General features: G+C 38.1%; 1 protein-coding gene and 2 long non-coding RNA genes across 8 annotated transcripts in view; 1 reads left to right on the forward strand and 2 right to left on the reverse strand.

Moving 5' to 3' along the window:
• The window catches only part of ARHGAP15 (Rho GTPase activating protein 15), a 638,999-nt gene extending 633,203 nt beyond the window's left edge, over positions 1-5,796 (forward strand). For all 4 annotated transcript variants that reach the window (XM_001157299.6, XM_063790437.1, XM_054679802.1 and 1 more), the window contains one exon: positions 5,433-5,796. In XM_001157299.6, the coding sequence (XP_001157299.1) occupies positions 5,433-5,616 (184 nt within the window). In that variant the 3' untranslated portion in view covers positions 5,617-5,796. The remainder of the gene's footprint in view (positions 1-5,432) is intronic.
• The window catches only part of LOC129143409 (uncharacterized), a 40,952-nt gene extending 26,153 nt beyond the window's left edge, over positions 1-14,799 (reverse strand). Inside the window, exons 1-2 of the long non-coding RNA XR_008546787.2 lie at positions 13,474-14,799; positions 12,657-12,833 (exon numbers count right to left, since the gene is read on the reverse strand). This is a non-coding gene — a long non-coding RNA (uncharacterized LOC129143409). The remainder of the gene's footprint in view (positions 1-12,656; positions 12,834-13,473) is intronic.
• Positions 1-15,321, reverse strand: part of LOC104005193 (uncharacterized) — a 269,037-nt gene that overhangs the window by 133,495 nt on the left and 120,221 nt on the right. The gene's annotated exons all lie outside the window — the stretch shown is intronic.

Below are 15,321 nucleotides of genomic sequence, written 5' to 3' on the forward strand. Positions count from 1 at the left end.
CAGACTTGTATATGGTAGGTCCTTAGCAAAACACACGAGAGCAGCATTTCTTCATATACACTCTTCAGTGTTACTCAAAAAAGAGAATCTATGTACAAGATTCAAGTAATTTAGGGAGAACACAAGTTAAAGATTGGCAAGGATTTTTTTTTTCTGCAGGACTTTTCAGAGCCTTTATTATGCTTTTATGCATTGTGAATATCCAAGAAGAAAAAGTGGCACTCAATTTTCTCCAAAACTTTTACTTTGGAATGCCATTTTCGTGAAGCATATCAGAGAAATGGTGTTTTACAGAACCCACTTTATTGAAAGATATTGCCAAATCCACGGTAAAAATGTATATGGTTTCTGGATCAGATCCACCCCTCCAACAATACAACTCAACTAAAGCTCAAGCTACTTGAAGTACACCTGACTGTTTTTGAGAGTTTTCCATCTAAGATACTAAATTGAATTATATTATTCCATGAAAGCCTTTTATTTCTTCCAGCAGCCTATATTTCTTTTCTACATATGTTTTACTAGTTGAAACCTTCAGAAATAATCTCTAGCTGGTCCCCACAGTAGGAGTGAAATTATGGTTTCTATTGATATGAGGTTAAAAAAAAATAGAGAGGTAATAATTAGATGTAAAAAGAGAGATATATAATAATATAATTTTGCAGGATAGTATTCTAACTGTATATTTGAAATTGTGGTTGATTTCCTCTGTAATCCTAAATCAACCACTTAACTATTTAGGAGTCCAGCATGGTAGGGAATACGTAAGCTTCCATTTGAATCATGACATTTATAACAGCATTAATACATTTTCCCAGACATCCTCAGTTTGGGGGCCTTCTTTGCTGGAAATGTCTATCCCCACATAATTTAAACTTTAATATGAGAATGTATTAGTCAACATGAATTATATAGTTCAGTATTTGATGACTTCTACCCCAAATTGATCTTTACCTTCACCTTTTCTAACCTAAAGACAGTGATTTCTTCACACATGAACTACTGTTTGGTTGATATTTGGAAAATAAATTGCATATATATATATAAATAATAAATTGCATATATATATTAATAAATTGCATATATAATAAATTGCATATATATAAATAATTGCATATATATGCAAATTGCATATATCTGTATATGTATGTGTATGTATATGTATGTGTATGTATATGTATATATGTAAATATATTTATATACATATAAATTTTATGTATATATTTATATAGATTACATATATACACATACATACATATTTTGAAATAGTAAATAAGCCAGATAGCCTGTGTTCTATATAATACTATATCTAACTTTCTTTCTTAATGACTCTTAATTTTTTTTAAAGTTACTACAAGTAACTTGATTTTCCTAACTCAGGAAAAAAATTTCAAGCTGCTGAAAAAATTTAACCTGCAATAATGCAAATATAACAGGAATACAAAACTATGTGTTATTTTTTAAATTTATTTTAAAAATGTATTTTTTAAATGAGATTATTTAAAATGTGCATAAGTTTTATTAAAAGCAAATGGAAAACGTGCAGGGAAATGGACATAAAGGATACAGGTTTGAGGCAGAATGAATATTTTATATTTACACATGCATAAAAGCACAAAATGAACATTTTTCCACAGGAAATTTAGGTAATTTGCATTCGCAGAAATTCATTACAGGAGTCCCCCACGGTGTCCCAGTGGCTGAGAAGCCTTCTCCCAAGGGAGACTCAGACATGCAGGCACATGGCTTTACCCAAGGAGGTACTCAGACACGCAGCTCTAGCCTCCAACTCTTCCTTCTATAACTGTATCTTCAATCGTCTACTTTTACATAATCTCTTTCCCCTTTCAAACTTCCTTGGTTCACTCCCCCACATTTGGCCCTATTCTGGTTTCCAAGACCAGGCCTTTTGCTGAGCAGGGAAAATAAAAAGAATGCTGCAGAAATAGTAAATAGTCCAGCCCCGTTTCAGTTTTCTTGCTCTCCCTTCAATGCCTGAGTCCCCTTTGAGAGCTGAGTTACCCCTCCACCCACCCAAGCTCCTCCAAAGCTATAGACCCCTTCCAGCTTCCACTCCCATAGCCTCAGACTATCGCTCCACTAATGAGCTCTTTCATCTCCCTTGATTTTTAGCCTCACTTTTGTGGGTCTCAGTTTTGGCTCCCAGATACCTTAATCTCACTGTCTCTGCACCAACTAAAACTATAGCCATAATTAAATAGGCAACTGTATCTTCAATCCTGTCAATTTTTACATCATCCTTTTGCCCTTTCAGATTTCCTGGACTCCAAGTCCTAATGTTCTACTACCCTGTTGGCCAAGATGCCCCATTCACCTTTGTACCTTCAATACAGTCTTGCTTTTGCTTCTACCTTCTCCATGGCCCATGACCTCTGAGCCCTGTTCTCTGCTAGATAAATCTTATCAATTTAGACATTTGCTACCAATGGGTAAAGTTATTAAAACAACTTTTACCTAATAAGTACTCAATTGATTATTTATGTTATCTATCTCCATATTTGCCTCTAAAATATGTGTGTGTGTCTGTGTGTGTGTGTGTGTGTGTGTGTGGTAAAATTAATGAAGGAGTTCGCATCATAAAAAGGTATTAATTTAAAACCAAATTGGGAAAAACCTGCATTGCGTGTATTGTGAGTCTTACTATTGGCTTTTATAATAGGCATATCTGGGAGAGGCTCAGGAGAGATCTTAAACTGAGGTAGATGGGCATGCTAAAGAGAAGCAAAGGTCCATTCCACTTGCCCTCTACAGACAGGAGGATGCTTAATTCACTCAATAGGACTTTGGCAAATGAAATAACAAAGTGGCATAGCTTCTTATGTTCCAAAAGAAACTTTAAATTTGAAGTCTCAGATAACTCACACTCTAAAAATATGAGGATCCCTTCCAGAAATGTAGCCATGCCAACAGTGCTCACAGGTACAAATGCTATCTGCTTAAAGCAGAAGAAAAGGGAAAATGGGAAGCAGAATATCCTGAATATTCAGTCTAAATTTGAGTCATTTTGGCCACAAGAAATCTACTATCACCAGGCTGTCCATTACAATTCTAAGAGTAAAAAACGAAAATTCAGACCTTCTTACAATGGATCGTATAGTCAGGTGGAAGGTGGCAGAGTGAAAAGCCGGCCCAGTTACCAGGGCCAGGAGTCATTACAGACACTGACAGTGATGCTTCCACAGGTACTGGACCCAGACTGCCTGGGCAGTCTGGGTCAGTGTCAGCTTGTGTGACACTGGCTGTCACACCACTCTATGCCTCAGTCTTCTCATTTGTTGAACAAGCTTAATAGAAGCTACTTCATGGGCTTGTTATGATGATGAAATGAGACAATAAAATTGCTTAGAACAGTAGTTGATTATTAATATTGGTCAGGTCAAATATGCTTTGCTGGCCACAGTATGTGCCATGAGCTTGCTTGGTGGTGGGCAAGTACCAGGCAGTACACACATGGCTTAGGCCCTGCTCAAACTCTTTCAAGAGATGGACGGCATGGCCTCTTGGTCACAAAAGTGGTTCTTCAGAGATTCAGGTTTGTGAAGGGAAAAAAAAAAATGCAGCTTCCCCCTTATCTGTGGTTTCACTTTCCATGGTTTCAGTTATCCAAAGTCAACCACAGTCTGAAAGTATGAAATGGAAAATTCAAGAAATATGCAATTAATAAGTGGCACAGCATTCTGAGTAGCATGATGAGTTCTCCCTCCCAGGACGTAACTCCTCCCTTTGTCCAGAGTCTCCAAGCTGTCTCCTCTGGTGCCATTATTCAGAGAGTAGCCTTCCCAGTTATCAGATCAATGTTGTGGCATCACAGTGCTTGTGTTTGAGGATTCCTTATTTTACTTCACAATGGCCCCCAACGTGCAAGAGTAGGTGATGCTGGCAGTTCACACATGCCAAAGAGAAGCCGTAACGTGCTTCCATTCAGTGGAAAGGTGGAAGGTCTCAACTTAATAAGGAAAGAATAAAAACTGTATGCTGAGGTTGCTATGATTTATGTTAAGAATGAATCTTCCATCTGTGAAATTGTCAAGTAGGAAAAATAAATTTGTGCAAGTTTTGCTGTTGCGCCTCGGACTGCAAAAGTTATAGCCGCAGTGCATGATGAGTGCTGAGTTAAGATGGAAAAGGCATTACATCTGCGGATGGAAGAGAAACATGTTCCAATAGATGGCAATCTGGTTCGGTACTATCCAAGGTCTCAGGCATCCACTGGCAGCGGGATGGGGTTCCTGGAGCATATCCCCCGAAGATAAGCAGGGACTACTGTAATACCAGTCTTTCTGCCACCTGTAATTCAGAGATATGTAGGCCCACTTAGGCCAAACAAAGAGAGGCCTCTAAAGTCCAACCACCTCAACAATGTTCCACACTGAGCTCTGAAGCCAGAGACCCCACTGTCCTGTAAAAAAGTGTTCCTTTGCTTTGCTTTATTTTCTACACTCTTATTTCCCTTGGGTTTGGATGTCTGGTAGAATGAAGAGTTTGATATTTCTTAGCACTCTTTCTTTCCGTATGCTTTCCTTATTTCCTTATCACTAAAACCCCACTCTTCTGAATTTTAATATAAAATCAAGTAGGCTTCAGCTGTCAGAATAGCATTACTTTTTTAATTATCAGTTTCTAGGATGGGGCTTTATTTTCTTTTTAGGAGTCCTGTGTTGGAACAGGCAAGTCATTACCATTAATAAAACCAAATCCTAGTGTTTCATTGGTATTCCAGCTCTCCATAGGGTCCTCACACAAGCAAATACATATTTGATTCCAATGGGGCTCTTTTCCTGTGCAAATGCTACAGGATTCTGCATTTTATTGTGGCATTAAGCTAAATTGGCTGTCCAAATGAATGGAGACACTTAGAATTTTACCATATACCAAACTGTCTCAGAGCTTATCTCCTCTACAAAACATATTCCAGTTAGCATTTGCCAGGAATACTTTACTCAACACTAATCATGAAAAACTTAATTTTTTTCAGCCTACTAATTGTGCAGACATTGTTCTGGTTATTTCATTTGGGTTCTTATATATATATATATATATTTTTTTTTTTTTTTGCATGCCTCTCACCTGTTTCCTCAATTGTCTCTAAGCATTTTAAAGGCTGAATCTTGTTAATTTCACAGTCATTTTTGCTGTTTAATATATTTACTCATTCATTTCACAAATATTTGTTGAGTACCCACAATGCTCAGCTATTATGGGGGTAAAAAGTTGGACAAGGCAATGTATCCTTTCCCCAAAACTCATAGGTTCTACTTCCATACAGTAAAGTATGTAGGGTAGAAGATTAAATAATGTTATAATGCAGTTACTTTTCCTGAATGAGAAACCTTTTTTAATCACTCCAAAGTAGCCACAACTTCACTTCAAACTCCAGTGAAATTATTTTTTCTCCCTCTCTCTCTCCACAGGATAGTGGCCAAAGCCTCCAAGAACCTCATGTCCACGCAAAGCTTGGGGATTGTATTTGGACCTACCCTTCTGCGAGCTGAAAATGAAACAGGAAACATGGCGATCCACATGGTCTACCAGAACCAGATAGCTGAGCTCATGCTGAGCGAGTACAGTAAGATCTTCGGCTCAGAGGAAGACTGACAGACAAGACAAGCTACTGAATACGTTCACATCTGTCTTGATGCCTAATATTTTTACATTTCTGTAAACATATTTCTGAAATATTTTTTGCCTTTCAAGCGACAGATGCCTCATTTTGTGAAAACTTAATGATGATTTTGTGTTTAAGTTCCAAACATTTGAATAAAATAATTGACAATATTTGCCTCTATGTGTTCTACATTAACCCCTTTGGTGCTATGCCTTCTAGCACTTCTAGGAGCACATCATGCATGCCTCATGCTATTAAATAATATGCAAAGACTAGCACATATTCAAAAAATGGCCTTACTGCTGCTCCAGGGAATTGGGTGTGTGGTTGTGTATGTAGAGATGTGAGTGAGTGTGGTTGGGAGTAGGGGTGCATGTGCACACATGTGCTTTCCCAAGATCCAGGCTGCCTTAAGCATGACTCCATACTGTTACTTGGACACGGATAGAACACAAAGAGGTAGGAAGGCAGAAGCCATTAATTTGTAAATAGAACGAAGGAGATCAGGTTCACAACCAAAACAGATATCTTTCATCTTTCCAGAACATTTTTATATGTATAAATATGGTCCAGCTATTTTCAATGCTATACAGTGAAATTTATAAATATAACATGTTGAATGGCAATTTTTCTCAAGAAAAATGAGAGTTCAAAGCATTTGCCATTGAATTTTTTTATAAATACAAATGTGGTCCCATAAACACACTATCTTATAAATTAGAAGCAAAATTAGTGCCCTGCAATTTTGATCTTTATATTACACAGGAATTGCATGACTGCTCATTTTTAATGCTAACATCCATTTTGAATCTTCAACAAACTGTATATCTTCCTTTTCCCTGGCTATGTCATTTTATGTAGAATTTTTATTATGCTTCTGAGGATGCTTTATTGGTGAATTACATTAAATCCATCTAGAAAGAACTTTTTTTAAAGCCTTTTTTTTCATATGCCCTAAGGATTACTTGACTAGACTTAGATTGCTTTATCCATTTGAAGGTTAGTTTCAGTTGTCATGGATAAACAAAAGGGTAACTGTCTAGAATATATCAAACATTGTTTTATTTTGAAAAGTATGTTCTAGTTGAACACATCTCATACTGGTTTTATGAAAGTATTCTGCTGATAAAAATGTAGACTTAGTTTGACAGCTTTTTAATCAAATTCAAACGGAATAAATAAAACTAATCCAGTGTGATAAAGAGTAAGTCTAGTTATCGATTTGTTCATAAAATGAAAAATAAAGCATGTAAATAAAACGGGTGAAGCACAGATCCAGAGCAAACACTTAGGGCAATAATGAGCTCCGCGGCATAGGCTGTCTGTCTAGATGGGGTATTCAGGAGACGGGGAGAGTCTGCTCAAGAGATAGCCAGATGTGCAGGCAGCTCCAACATCCATGGAGCTGCCTGAGGAAGCAGAGGACTCCCTTGTCCCTTTTGAATGTCTTCATTTTAGCAATGGCGCCAGTAAGTGGGCTTGTAGCCAAGAACAGAGAAGCCACCACAATAAGTGCTGAAGTGCAGTTTCATCCAGTGGGACGTATACACACACGAAAAGCTGAAAAAAGTCGCATGAAGCAGAACTCCATGATCTGAAGTCACCAGTAACAGTGGGCTGGCAGACTTGCTAGCTTTAAGTGATTCTTATATGTAAAATTGTAATTATGCCTTTCAGAAAAACATGGAGACATGAAACAAGAGTTTCTGGCATTCTATTTCAAGTCGTTCTCATTTCCATGCCATTCCGTATTCTCAATTAGGTCTTTCCCAAGACTTTGATTACTTCCCTTTTTGAAGCATTGGGGGAGAGTAGATTTAGTGGTTCTAGCATTAAAATCTTATCCCTTCACACGTATCCATCTTTAAAGTTATTCTGGAAGCATCAGCCAGAGAGAACCAGCACTGAAAGCCAAAGAGAAGTGGCACTACCTGCTTTGGGCAGGGACTCACAGCCCCTTGTCTCTGTTGCTTTCCAGATTTATAATCTTCAAAAGCACCAGCTTCTTGATTTCCAATCTGATGGGATTTAGCCTGATTCAAACCCCAGCTGTGTCCTGTCCCTGCCTGCTAAGGGCATTTAATCAGAGAATGTGTTTCCTCTCTGGGAAAAGGCCATTCCAACGTGCTGAGCCAAAGTGCCCATCACAGGATCTGACTTAACACACTAAGGCATAAAAAGGGTTACACCAAAAAGTTATTATTAGATTCTGTAACATCTCAAATACAGTGACGATGGCCATATCAAGTCTTCCATGTTTAGAAGCTGAGATTATAAGTATACTAGGTTGACTAAAAGGTTAGATTTCATATAACTGGTCAATATTCTCCAGCAAGAAGTCATGAAACACCAGTGAGCATTTCCTTATCTCCTAGTTTGAACCAGGCAAAATTCTAGGCACTGGTGACACAAATATTAAATAAGACAAATATTTCTACCCTCTGTAGTTTCAGCCCAGTGAGGGAGACTATCCCTAACAATTAATTACAGTTCAATACAAGATCAGGTGCCTTAGCCATCTTGGTAAGCGTGTAGACCCAGGATTCGGCACCTATACTTAAAGATGCTCAAAATGTATTGTTGAATGAATGGGCAAAAAGAACAGAAGCTATTCCAGACATATTAACAATGCTCAGTGGTTGACAAATACCAAAAGACTCAGTTACAGGCAGTAACTGTCCTCTGACTCTGTTACAGAGTTAGATGAGGCTTCATTGGGAAGGTAACCTTTTCTATCTAATCTTGACCAGTGAATAAGATTTACCAAAGAAAAATGCAGAAAACACACCAGGAAACAGGAATGGCATGAACAGAGTCATGAAAGACCTGACATCTCCAAAGAAAAGTGAGAAGTTCAGTGAATAAAGGGTGAAGTGCATGCCTAGCAATTTTGGAATATAAAGCCGGAGAAAGATGTTGGGATCAGATATCAGCCATGATAACATATTCAGATTTTATCCTGTAGGCAAAAGGGATCCCATAGAGGCTGTAAAGCCAGAAAGCTATAGAGAAACTTTGTTTCTTAGAGAATCTCTAAATTCACCAATGGGCAGGAAAAAATTAATTTGAGGAGACCAGCATTTTCTCATATATGTGTTTGTGTGTGAAATAAAATTATAATCTTATATTCTTAGGGTCAGTTCTAATTATGATAATGAAACATTTTAAGAAATTGTAACTTAGTCTGTAGAATGGAAACACAAGTCCCTAGAAAATCAAGCTAGTTATTATGTCCCGTTTCAGCACGCCTTTACCTACCCAGGATATCAGAGGTTTCCCCTCTTTCTTATTGACACAGAAAGCTGCTTGGAGATGGTATATATTTCATCTTATATGTTGACAGCCTGACTTTCTTAGCATGTGCCATATGACAGGATCACCATGCCACAACTAGTAATTGAAAGCCATATGATGGTTCTCCCTATCCAATTAGAAAACAAACGATCCAATTAAGAAAAATTTTAAAAGCTGTTAAAAGGAAGCAATCACTTGCCAATAGTGCTGTCCTTACAGTTTAACACAGCTAGAAATTGACCTGTACTTCTCTTTTCCACATTTATTTTTGTGAATTATAAGTTAATCACCCTGTCAATTCCTAATTAAAAGGCCCTGCAAAGATTTTCATCCAAAAAGGACTGTTGCTAAGGGTTCTGGGTCAAATTGCTCTGTTGTCAAAAATGAGAAATAAAACCAAAACAACATCAACTCTCTCCCAGGAAACTTACATCTTAATACCAAAAAATGAGGACTTTCTGGAAATATAATAATCACATTTTATATTTTCAACACTGTTTGATCTTATCTTTAGAACATAGATGTCTCCTTTTTTCTCTTTCTTTAAAACAAGGGTTGCAAATTCAGATGCCTAGTGGGGCCGGGCAGTGATAGAAACGAGTCAAGAGGAGCAGGCAGCAGGCGTATGAAGCAGCAGCTGTGGAAAAGTCAAGCTTAACGCCTGGCCAAAAGGGTCGGCTTCTACTCAGCTGGAGCCGATGTTGCTTATGTGGGAATGTGGGCACAATGTTGCCAGACCTTCAGCTCTTACATGAAAAGCCAGAAATTCAGGATCTTGTGTGAAATCTGTTTTTTAAGGGCACCAAATAAAACACAGCTCTGTGGACTCAGCCCAAGGACCTCAGTGTCACAAAGTTTGCTCCCCAGAAAGTGGTCGCACACGGAGCAGATTGTGGGGATAAGGAGCCCGAGCAATGGGAAAGAGCAGAAAACGTGTACACTTTGCACTTAGGAGAACTTGCTGTGTCGACCCTGAGCAAATTACTCACTCAAGCTGGGTATCTGTTTTCTACTTGTCTTATTTTGCCTTTCAGGGCTATGTAATGGAATCATATGAAGGAAATTAAAACAGGTAATACACCATGAAATTCCAAGTTATTCCTAAAAGATGTGGATGATGGATTTCCAGTTTATTAACTAATAATAACTTTATGTTCTGAAAACAATGAGAAGGAAGGTTGGGACCAGACTCAAAAAAAAATCCTGAATGCCATACTAAGATGTGTTATCCTAAGTTTCTAGTCAATTTTGAGACCCTGAAGGTCTTTTTTTAGCGGGGAAGTAACTTTATCGAAGCTGTAAAGATTCTCATGGCAACATTATGGAGTGGAATTTGAAGCAGGAAGAAATCATAGGCACCATTGCCAGACAGAAGATTATTGCTATAAGACTGTTAATGCAAGTCTAAATTCAGAGAGCAGCAGCAGATAGAGAAATTGATATTATGGTGCATCATACTATTAAACTTCTTCAGGGCTTTACCTGCCATCTCTTCATTATGACTGCTAAGTGCAAAGACCATCTCTTGTTATGCAGAACTCCCATACCAGGCCCGTTTCTGACTTACTCACTGGGTTGCGATGGAGGTTAATTCTAGATTCTGAAAGTGATTTGGCATTTGACAGTAACCATTTTGGCCAAGTCATGCCCAAGTCAATGAGTGTGCATGCTACCAGCATCATCCCCAGATGATCGTAGGGTCACTTCTATCATACCTGGCTCTGACCTCTCCCTTCTTTTTCTTGAGCCAATATTGCTCCTCTGGCCACCCAGAGGATCATCAAGAAATTAGTCCTGGGAAGATTAATTTTGATTAGCTAACATTTATAGAGCATTTGTTATATGCCATGAACTGCAATTGATATTGTTTTATTTAATCTTGATAACTCTACTGAGGAAGACACTATTATCCCTGATTTATACGTGAGGAAATTGAGAGTAAAAAAATACTGAAATTACCAAGTTCATGTAAGTAGTATATGCCAATATACTAATTTTTGAATATTTGAATCTAAGTAATATTTGAATCTAAGTAATATGGCGCAGAGGCACCTGCCTTAACCACTGTACCATATGATCACTTAATTAGGAAAAGATGCTGAAAAAATGTAAGTGCATAAACATCCCCAGGTATTTCTACTTGTGTGGGTGCCTGGTCATTCTGTTAAAACACCTGATGAAAGTTTTACTTTCATATGAATTTTCATAAAAGAATAAGGGGGATATTACACAATTTTTTCAAAGAAACACAGAGTACCTCTGTTCTTATGAGTAGATGGTTAATCTCATGCATGTTATTTCTATAATTGTAATATTTGTGTAGCATTTTGTTTGCCTACATGTTTTGCAGACATTGTACTACTTTTTTACTGCATTATGGAAAGGACAGAACAGAAGCCTCCTTACCCATCTTTACAGGTACCTGTTGGGGTAGCTTCAACCCCATGTTATGTTGTATTATGCTGTGTTGGATCATATTTGTCAGTGTCCTGTTATCATCTATCATATCTTACTATCTAATATTGTATTGAACTTAAATCTGGCCCTTTAGGGGTCCTGTGAAAGATGAAAAATGTGGGTCCCAGCAGCCTTCCTCTTAAATATAATTGAAAAAGAGGCAGGCATCAAGACATGTCATGTCTCATGCTGCCAGAAAGTGATCTTGAATCATTTAAATGATGAGAATACAGTGAACATTTTGTACAAAAAGATGACAATTTTCTGTAGTAGTGTTGTCCAGATGAAAATGCCTAGCTGTCATGGTAAGAGACCTGAAGAAGGATACACATACACACACACACACACACACACACACACACTCACACTCCTTATAGACTTATACAACTGATTTTTGCTATTTTATGCTTGAAGCAAAGCATGCAGGGTCCACAAAACTCTTAAGCCATCAGTAGGATTCTATACAACACTCCTCATTCAATAAGGAGAGCACTAAGAAAGCAGTAAGTGAGAGTGGCAACACCATGCCCGTGCTTGGGGCTCTGTGCACACTTGATGGATCAGTGAACCAAGACAAAATCCCAGAATACTAGCAACATTAAATACAAATATGATCCACCGTCAGGTTTCCTATCAAGTTAAATGTAGCGTCTTATGTGCAGCCAAATCAGTGATATTTGTGTTGACTCTTAGTCCCACCTAAACAAAGGCCATCAAACAGACATTCCTTCAGCTACCTCTCTTGAAGTGCAAGTCCCTAAGAAATGCTTACTAAATCACAGAAGCAGTGGAGAGATGGTAAGATTCACCAATCTAACCCATGCAAGTCTGACAGCAAATTTTGATGTCCTGGTTCAAGTCAGCTGGGAGGAGGAGGGGGTCTTAGGCATCTGTGACACCCAGCAGCATCTTCCGGTACACTTCCCTCCACTTATCAATGTGTGGTTTACATGTCAGACAAATGTTATAAGGCATAGGCATTCTGACCAACATGAAAATCTCAAAAGCCAAGGAATCTGGAAAATACAAGGCAGTGGCCTGAAAATCCTCACTTTCCTCTGGCACTATTTTCACTAACAAGTTTACTTGACACCCATGCACACACACACTGGAATTTTAAGAGCAGGAATGTAACCATTGTGCTAACCATTCTCACATCACTCGCAAAATGTGTTCTAAGTCCATATTGTGCAGCATACTTGAAGACATGTGGATTTTTCCACATCATTTGGTGACATTTTACACAGTTTAATTTCTGCTCTTTCTTGCTAGACCCTACCTTTTTTTTCTCTCACAAACATTCCACCAATGGGATTTTCTTGAGCATTTTATCCCTGCGCTCAGATTCCTCCCTTTTCTTCAGCATCTACTTGTATCGCTGCTGCACAACTTTGCCATGATGTGTCTGTCCAATTTCAGCCTCCCAGATTGAAAAGAAGGGGACACAGGTGTTCAACTGCCAAGGAGAGAAACCAGGTTAATGGAGTAGGGGCCGGCCTATGGGACATAAAGGGAAACCTCACAACCACAGGCAGAGGCCAACATGGAAGACTCCAGAGAAACGTGGTCCAGCACGGGATGTTCCATTCCTCCATTCTCCTCACCAGACCAGGTGAAAGGCAGCTTTTAAAGTTGGAAGGAGTGAGGAATACAATTGAAACCAAAATTGGTTTGAGCTCACTATTTTTCTAGCTATCAGTTCTGAGGTCACAGTCACTAAAACTGGAAACTTAAAAATGACTTCAAAAAGGCAAACGCTAACTAGATTTCACACTGGATTTCATTTTACTTGGCATTACAGAAAGAATGCAGGTATTAAATACACTGTTTCCTGTATACAATAAGGTTAATTAGTAGTGAGGGATGGAAAATCAGTGTAGACATAACTCTTTTCGACAGGTATCAAAAATAATCCCCTGATCCCTACAGACCCCAGCTGCATTGAAAGAGGAGTAATATAAAAGATTCTTTAAGCACAAAATTTTCAAACATTCTCCAGGTGTCCCCAGCACCAGTTAAATAGGCCCTGAACCCCCTGTGCATGGGCTGGCTCCCGCTCCATTCCCTGGCTCTAACTTAAAGGCGCAGCTACTCACATTGAATTTTCAGGTGCTGCGTAAAAGCTCTCCATACAAAGCGGCTGGGATTGCAAACGGAGACAGACAGGAGAACAAAAAGAAGAATATATTGCGACCTGCCTGGGTCTTCCCTAAGCTTCTTATCAATAAGGTTAATAAGGGTCTATGCAATTTACTGATCACTATGATGCAACAACCCTCCTTGTGCTCCAAATCTCCACGTAGGCACTGGCTTTTAATGCTTTTCTCAGCCAATCACATAAAAGCGCTTTTGCCCGCACCCCAGAGAATAAACTCCGGTTCACGATCCTGGCCTCTGTAAAATCTCTGGTCCGTTATTACACTTCTACCTGCCCTAGTTAAGCAGATTAACAGTTATTTCCTAGAATTTGATCTATGAGGTTCTTTGTAATTGAAGCTGGAGTACTCAGATATTACTAAAAAATGTATTTCTGAAAAACGCATTCCTTTTTTCTCTGGTTTAATTTTGTTATCCTCAATCATATGCATGATATTAAAAAAATCCAAATTTCTATCTCCTCTATAAAATACATGTCATATCAAAAAGGTGACAAGAGGGGGGAAAAGTAATTAGTGAGTTCACGGAGTTCAGTAAAAAAGTTAAAATGGAGTAACACATTACTTTTTATGTTAAGATTTCACAAGACAAATCTTGCCTGTGTTTTAATTGCATGTGACCCTGGCAGTCCTACTCTGAAATGAAGTGCTGTAAAATTAAAGATGACAGACGCTCAAAACAAGTCTTGTGATCTTGATTAAACTACAAAGACCACACTCTCTCTCTGCTGCAACTCAGATATCATGGGCTGTTTTATTTGGGGAATTGCTTCATTAATGCCTTCTTTGACTAGACATGTTTATTATATTAAAAAAACTGAGTATGGTGATATCTCACATAGCTAAATAATTCCCCCTAAAATGCAAGTTACAAATGAAGAGTGTTTAAATATCCTGCAGACCTAATGCTTTTATAAATGCTCACAATTATATATCTATATATCATATGTGTGTGTGTGTATGTATGTGTGTGTGTGTGTATATATATATATCTCACAATCATGAATAATTGAATATGGGCATGTATGGATATATATGACCATATTCATCCTTGAAACATGAATTACCTAATGCTAACCTAGGAATCTCTACTATAGTCTGAGAAGCAGAGCAATTATTCTACTATATTTTCTTAGCCATGTAAAATTTCCCAGGCCAACAGAATGTAAAGAATTTTACATTATCCTATACAGACAACTTCTGAGAAAACACTGGAATTTTAAAGTTCCCAGGTATAGTCTGAGAAGAGAACTGGATTTGATTCACACCTGATTTTTCAAAATTATTATCAAATCATTCCATCTAAGTTATATAAAACATAGAATAGATGCTTTTAAATCCTGCTTCTCCCCTGGGTGGGGGTGGGAAAAAAAGCAGAGTTGAGAGCAAGTCCTTATTTCATTGTACTGTTAGTGTCTCTTCCATGTCTCCACTCACCAGGTCTTGTTCAAATCTCAAGCCCTCTGGGACAGGTCCTTGTCCTCAACAAGGACCTTAACAAGTAGGTGAGATTATTCATGTCTAGGGTCTCCTACATTCTAAAGTTCTACGATCCTGTTATTTTGTCCCATTTCAAGAACACTATTTTTAATTCATGTTTCAATTCATCAATTTTATTTCATTTTAAGAAACAAGAAGACACTATATTTGTAATATGCACTGGCTATGTGGGTGTTAATATCTAACAGGGATATATGGATTCACCTGAGAATCAGAGCTGGGAAATCTGGTTTCCAGAATTCACTTTTTCCTGGAGTGTTCATCATTCCAGATAAGTCTCCATACACA

The sequence above is a fragment of the Pan troglodytes genome, chromosome 13 (assembly GCF_028858775.2).
Source record: "Pan troglodytes isolate AG18354 chromosome 13, NHGRI_mPanTro3-v2.0_pri, whole genome shotgun sequence".
Lineage (NCBI taxonomy): Eukaryota > Metazoa > Chordata > Mammalia > Primates > Hominidae > Pan > Pan troglodytes.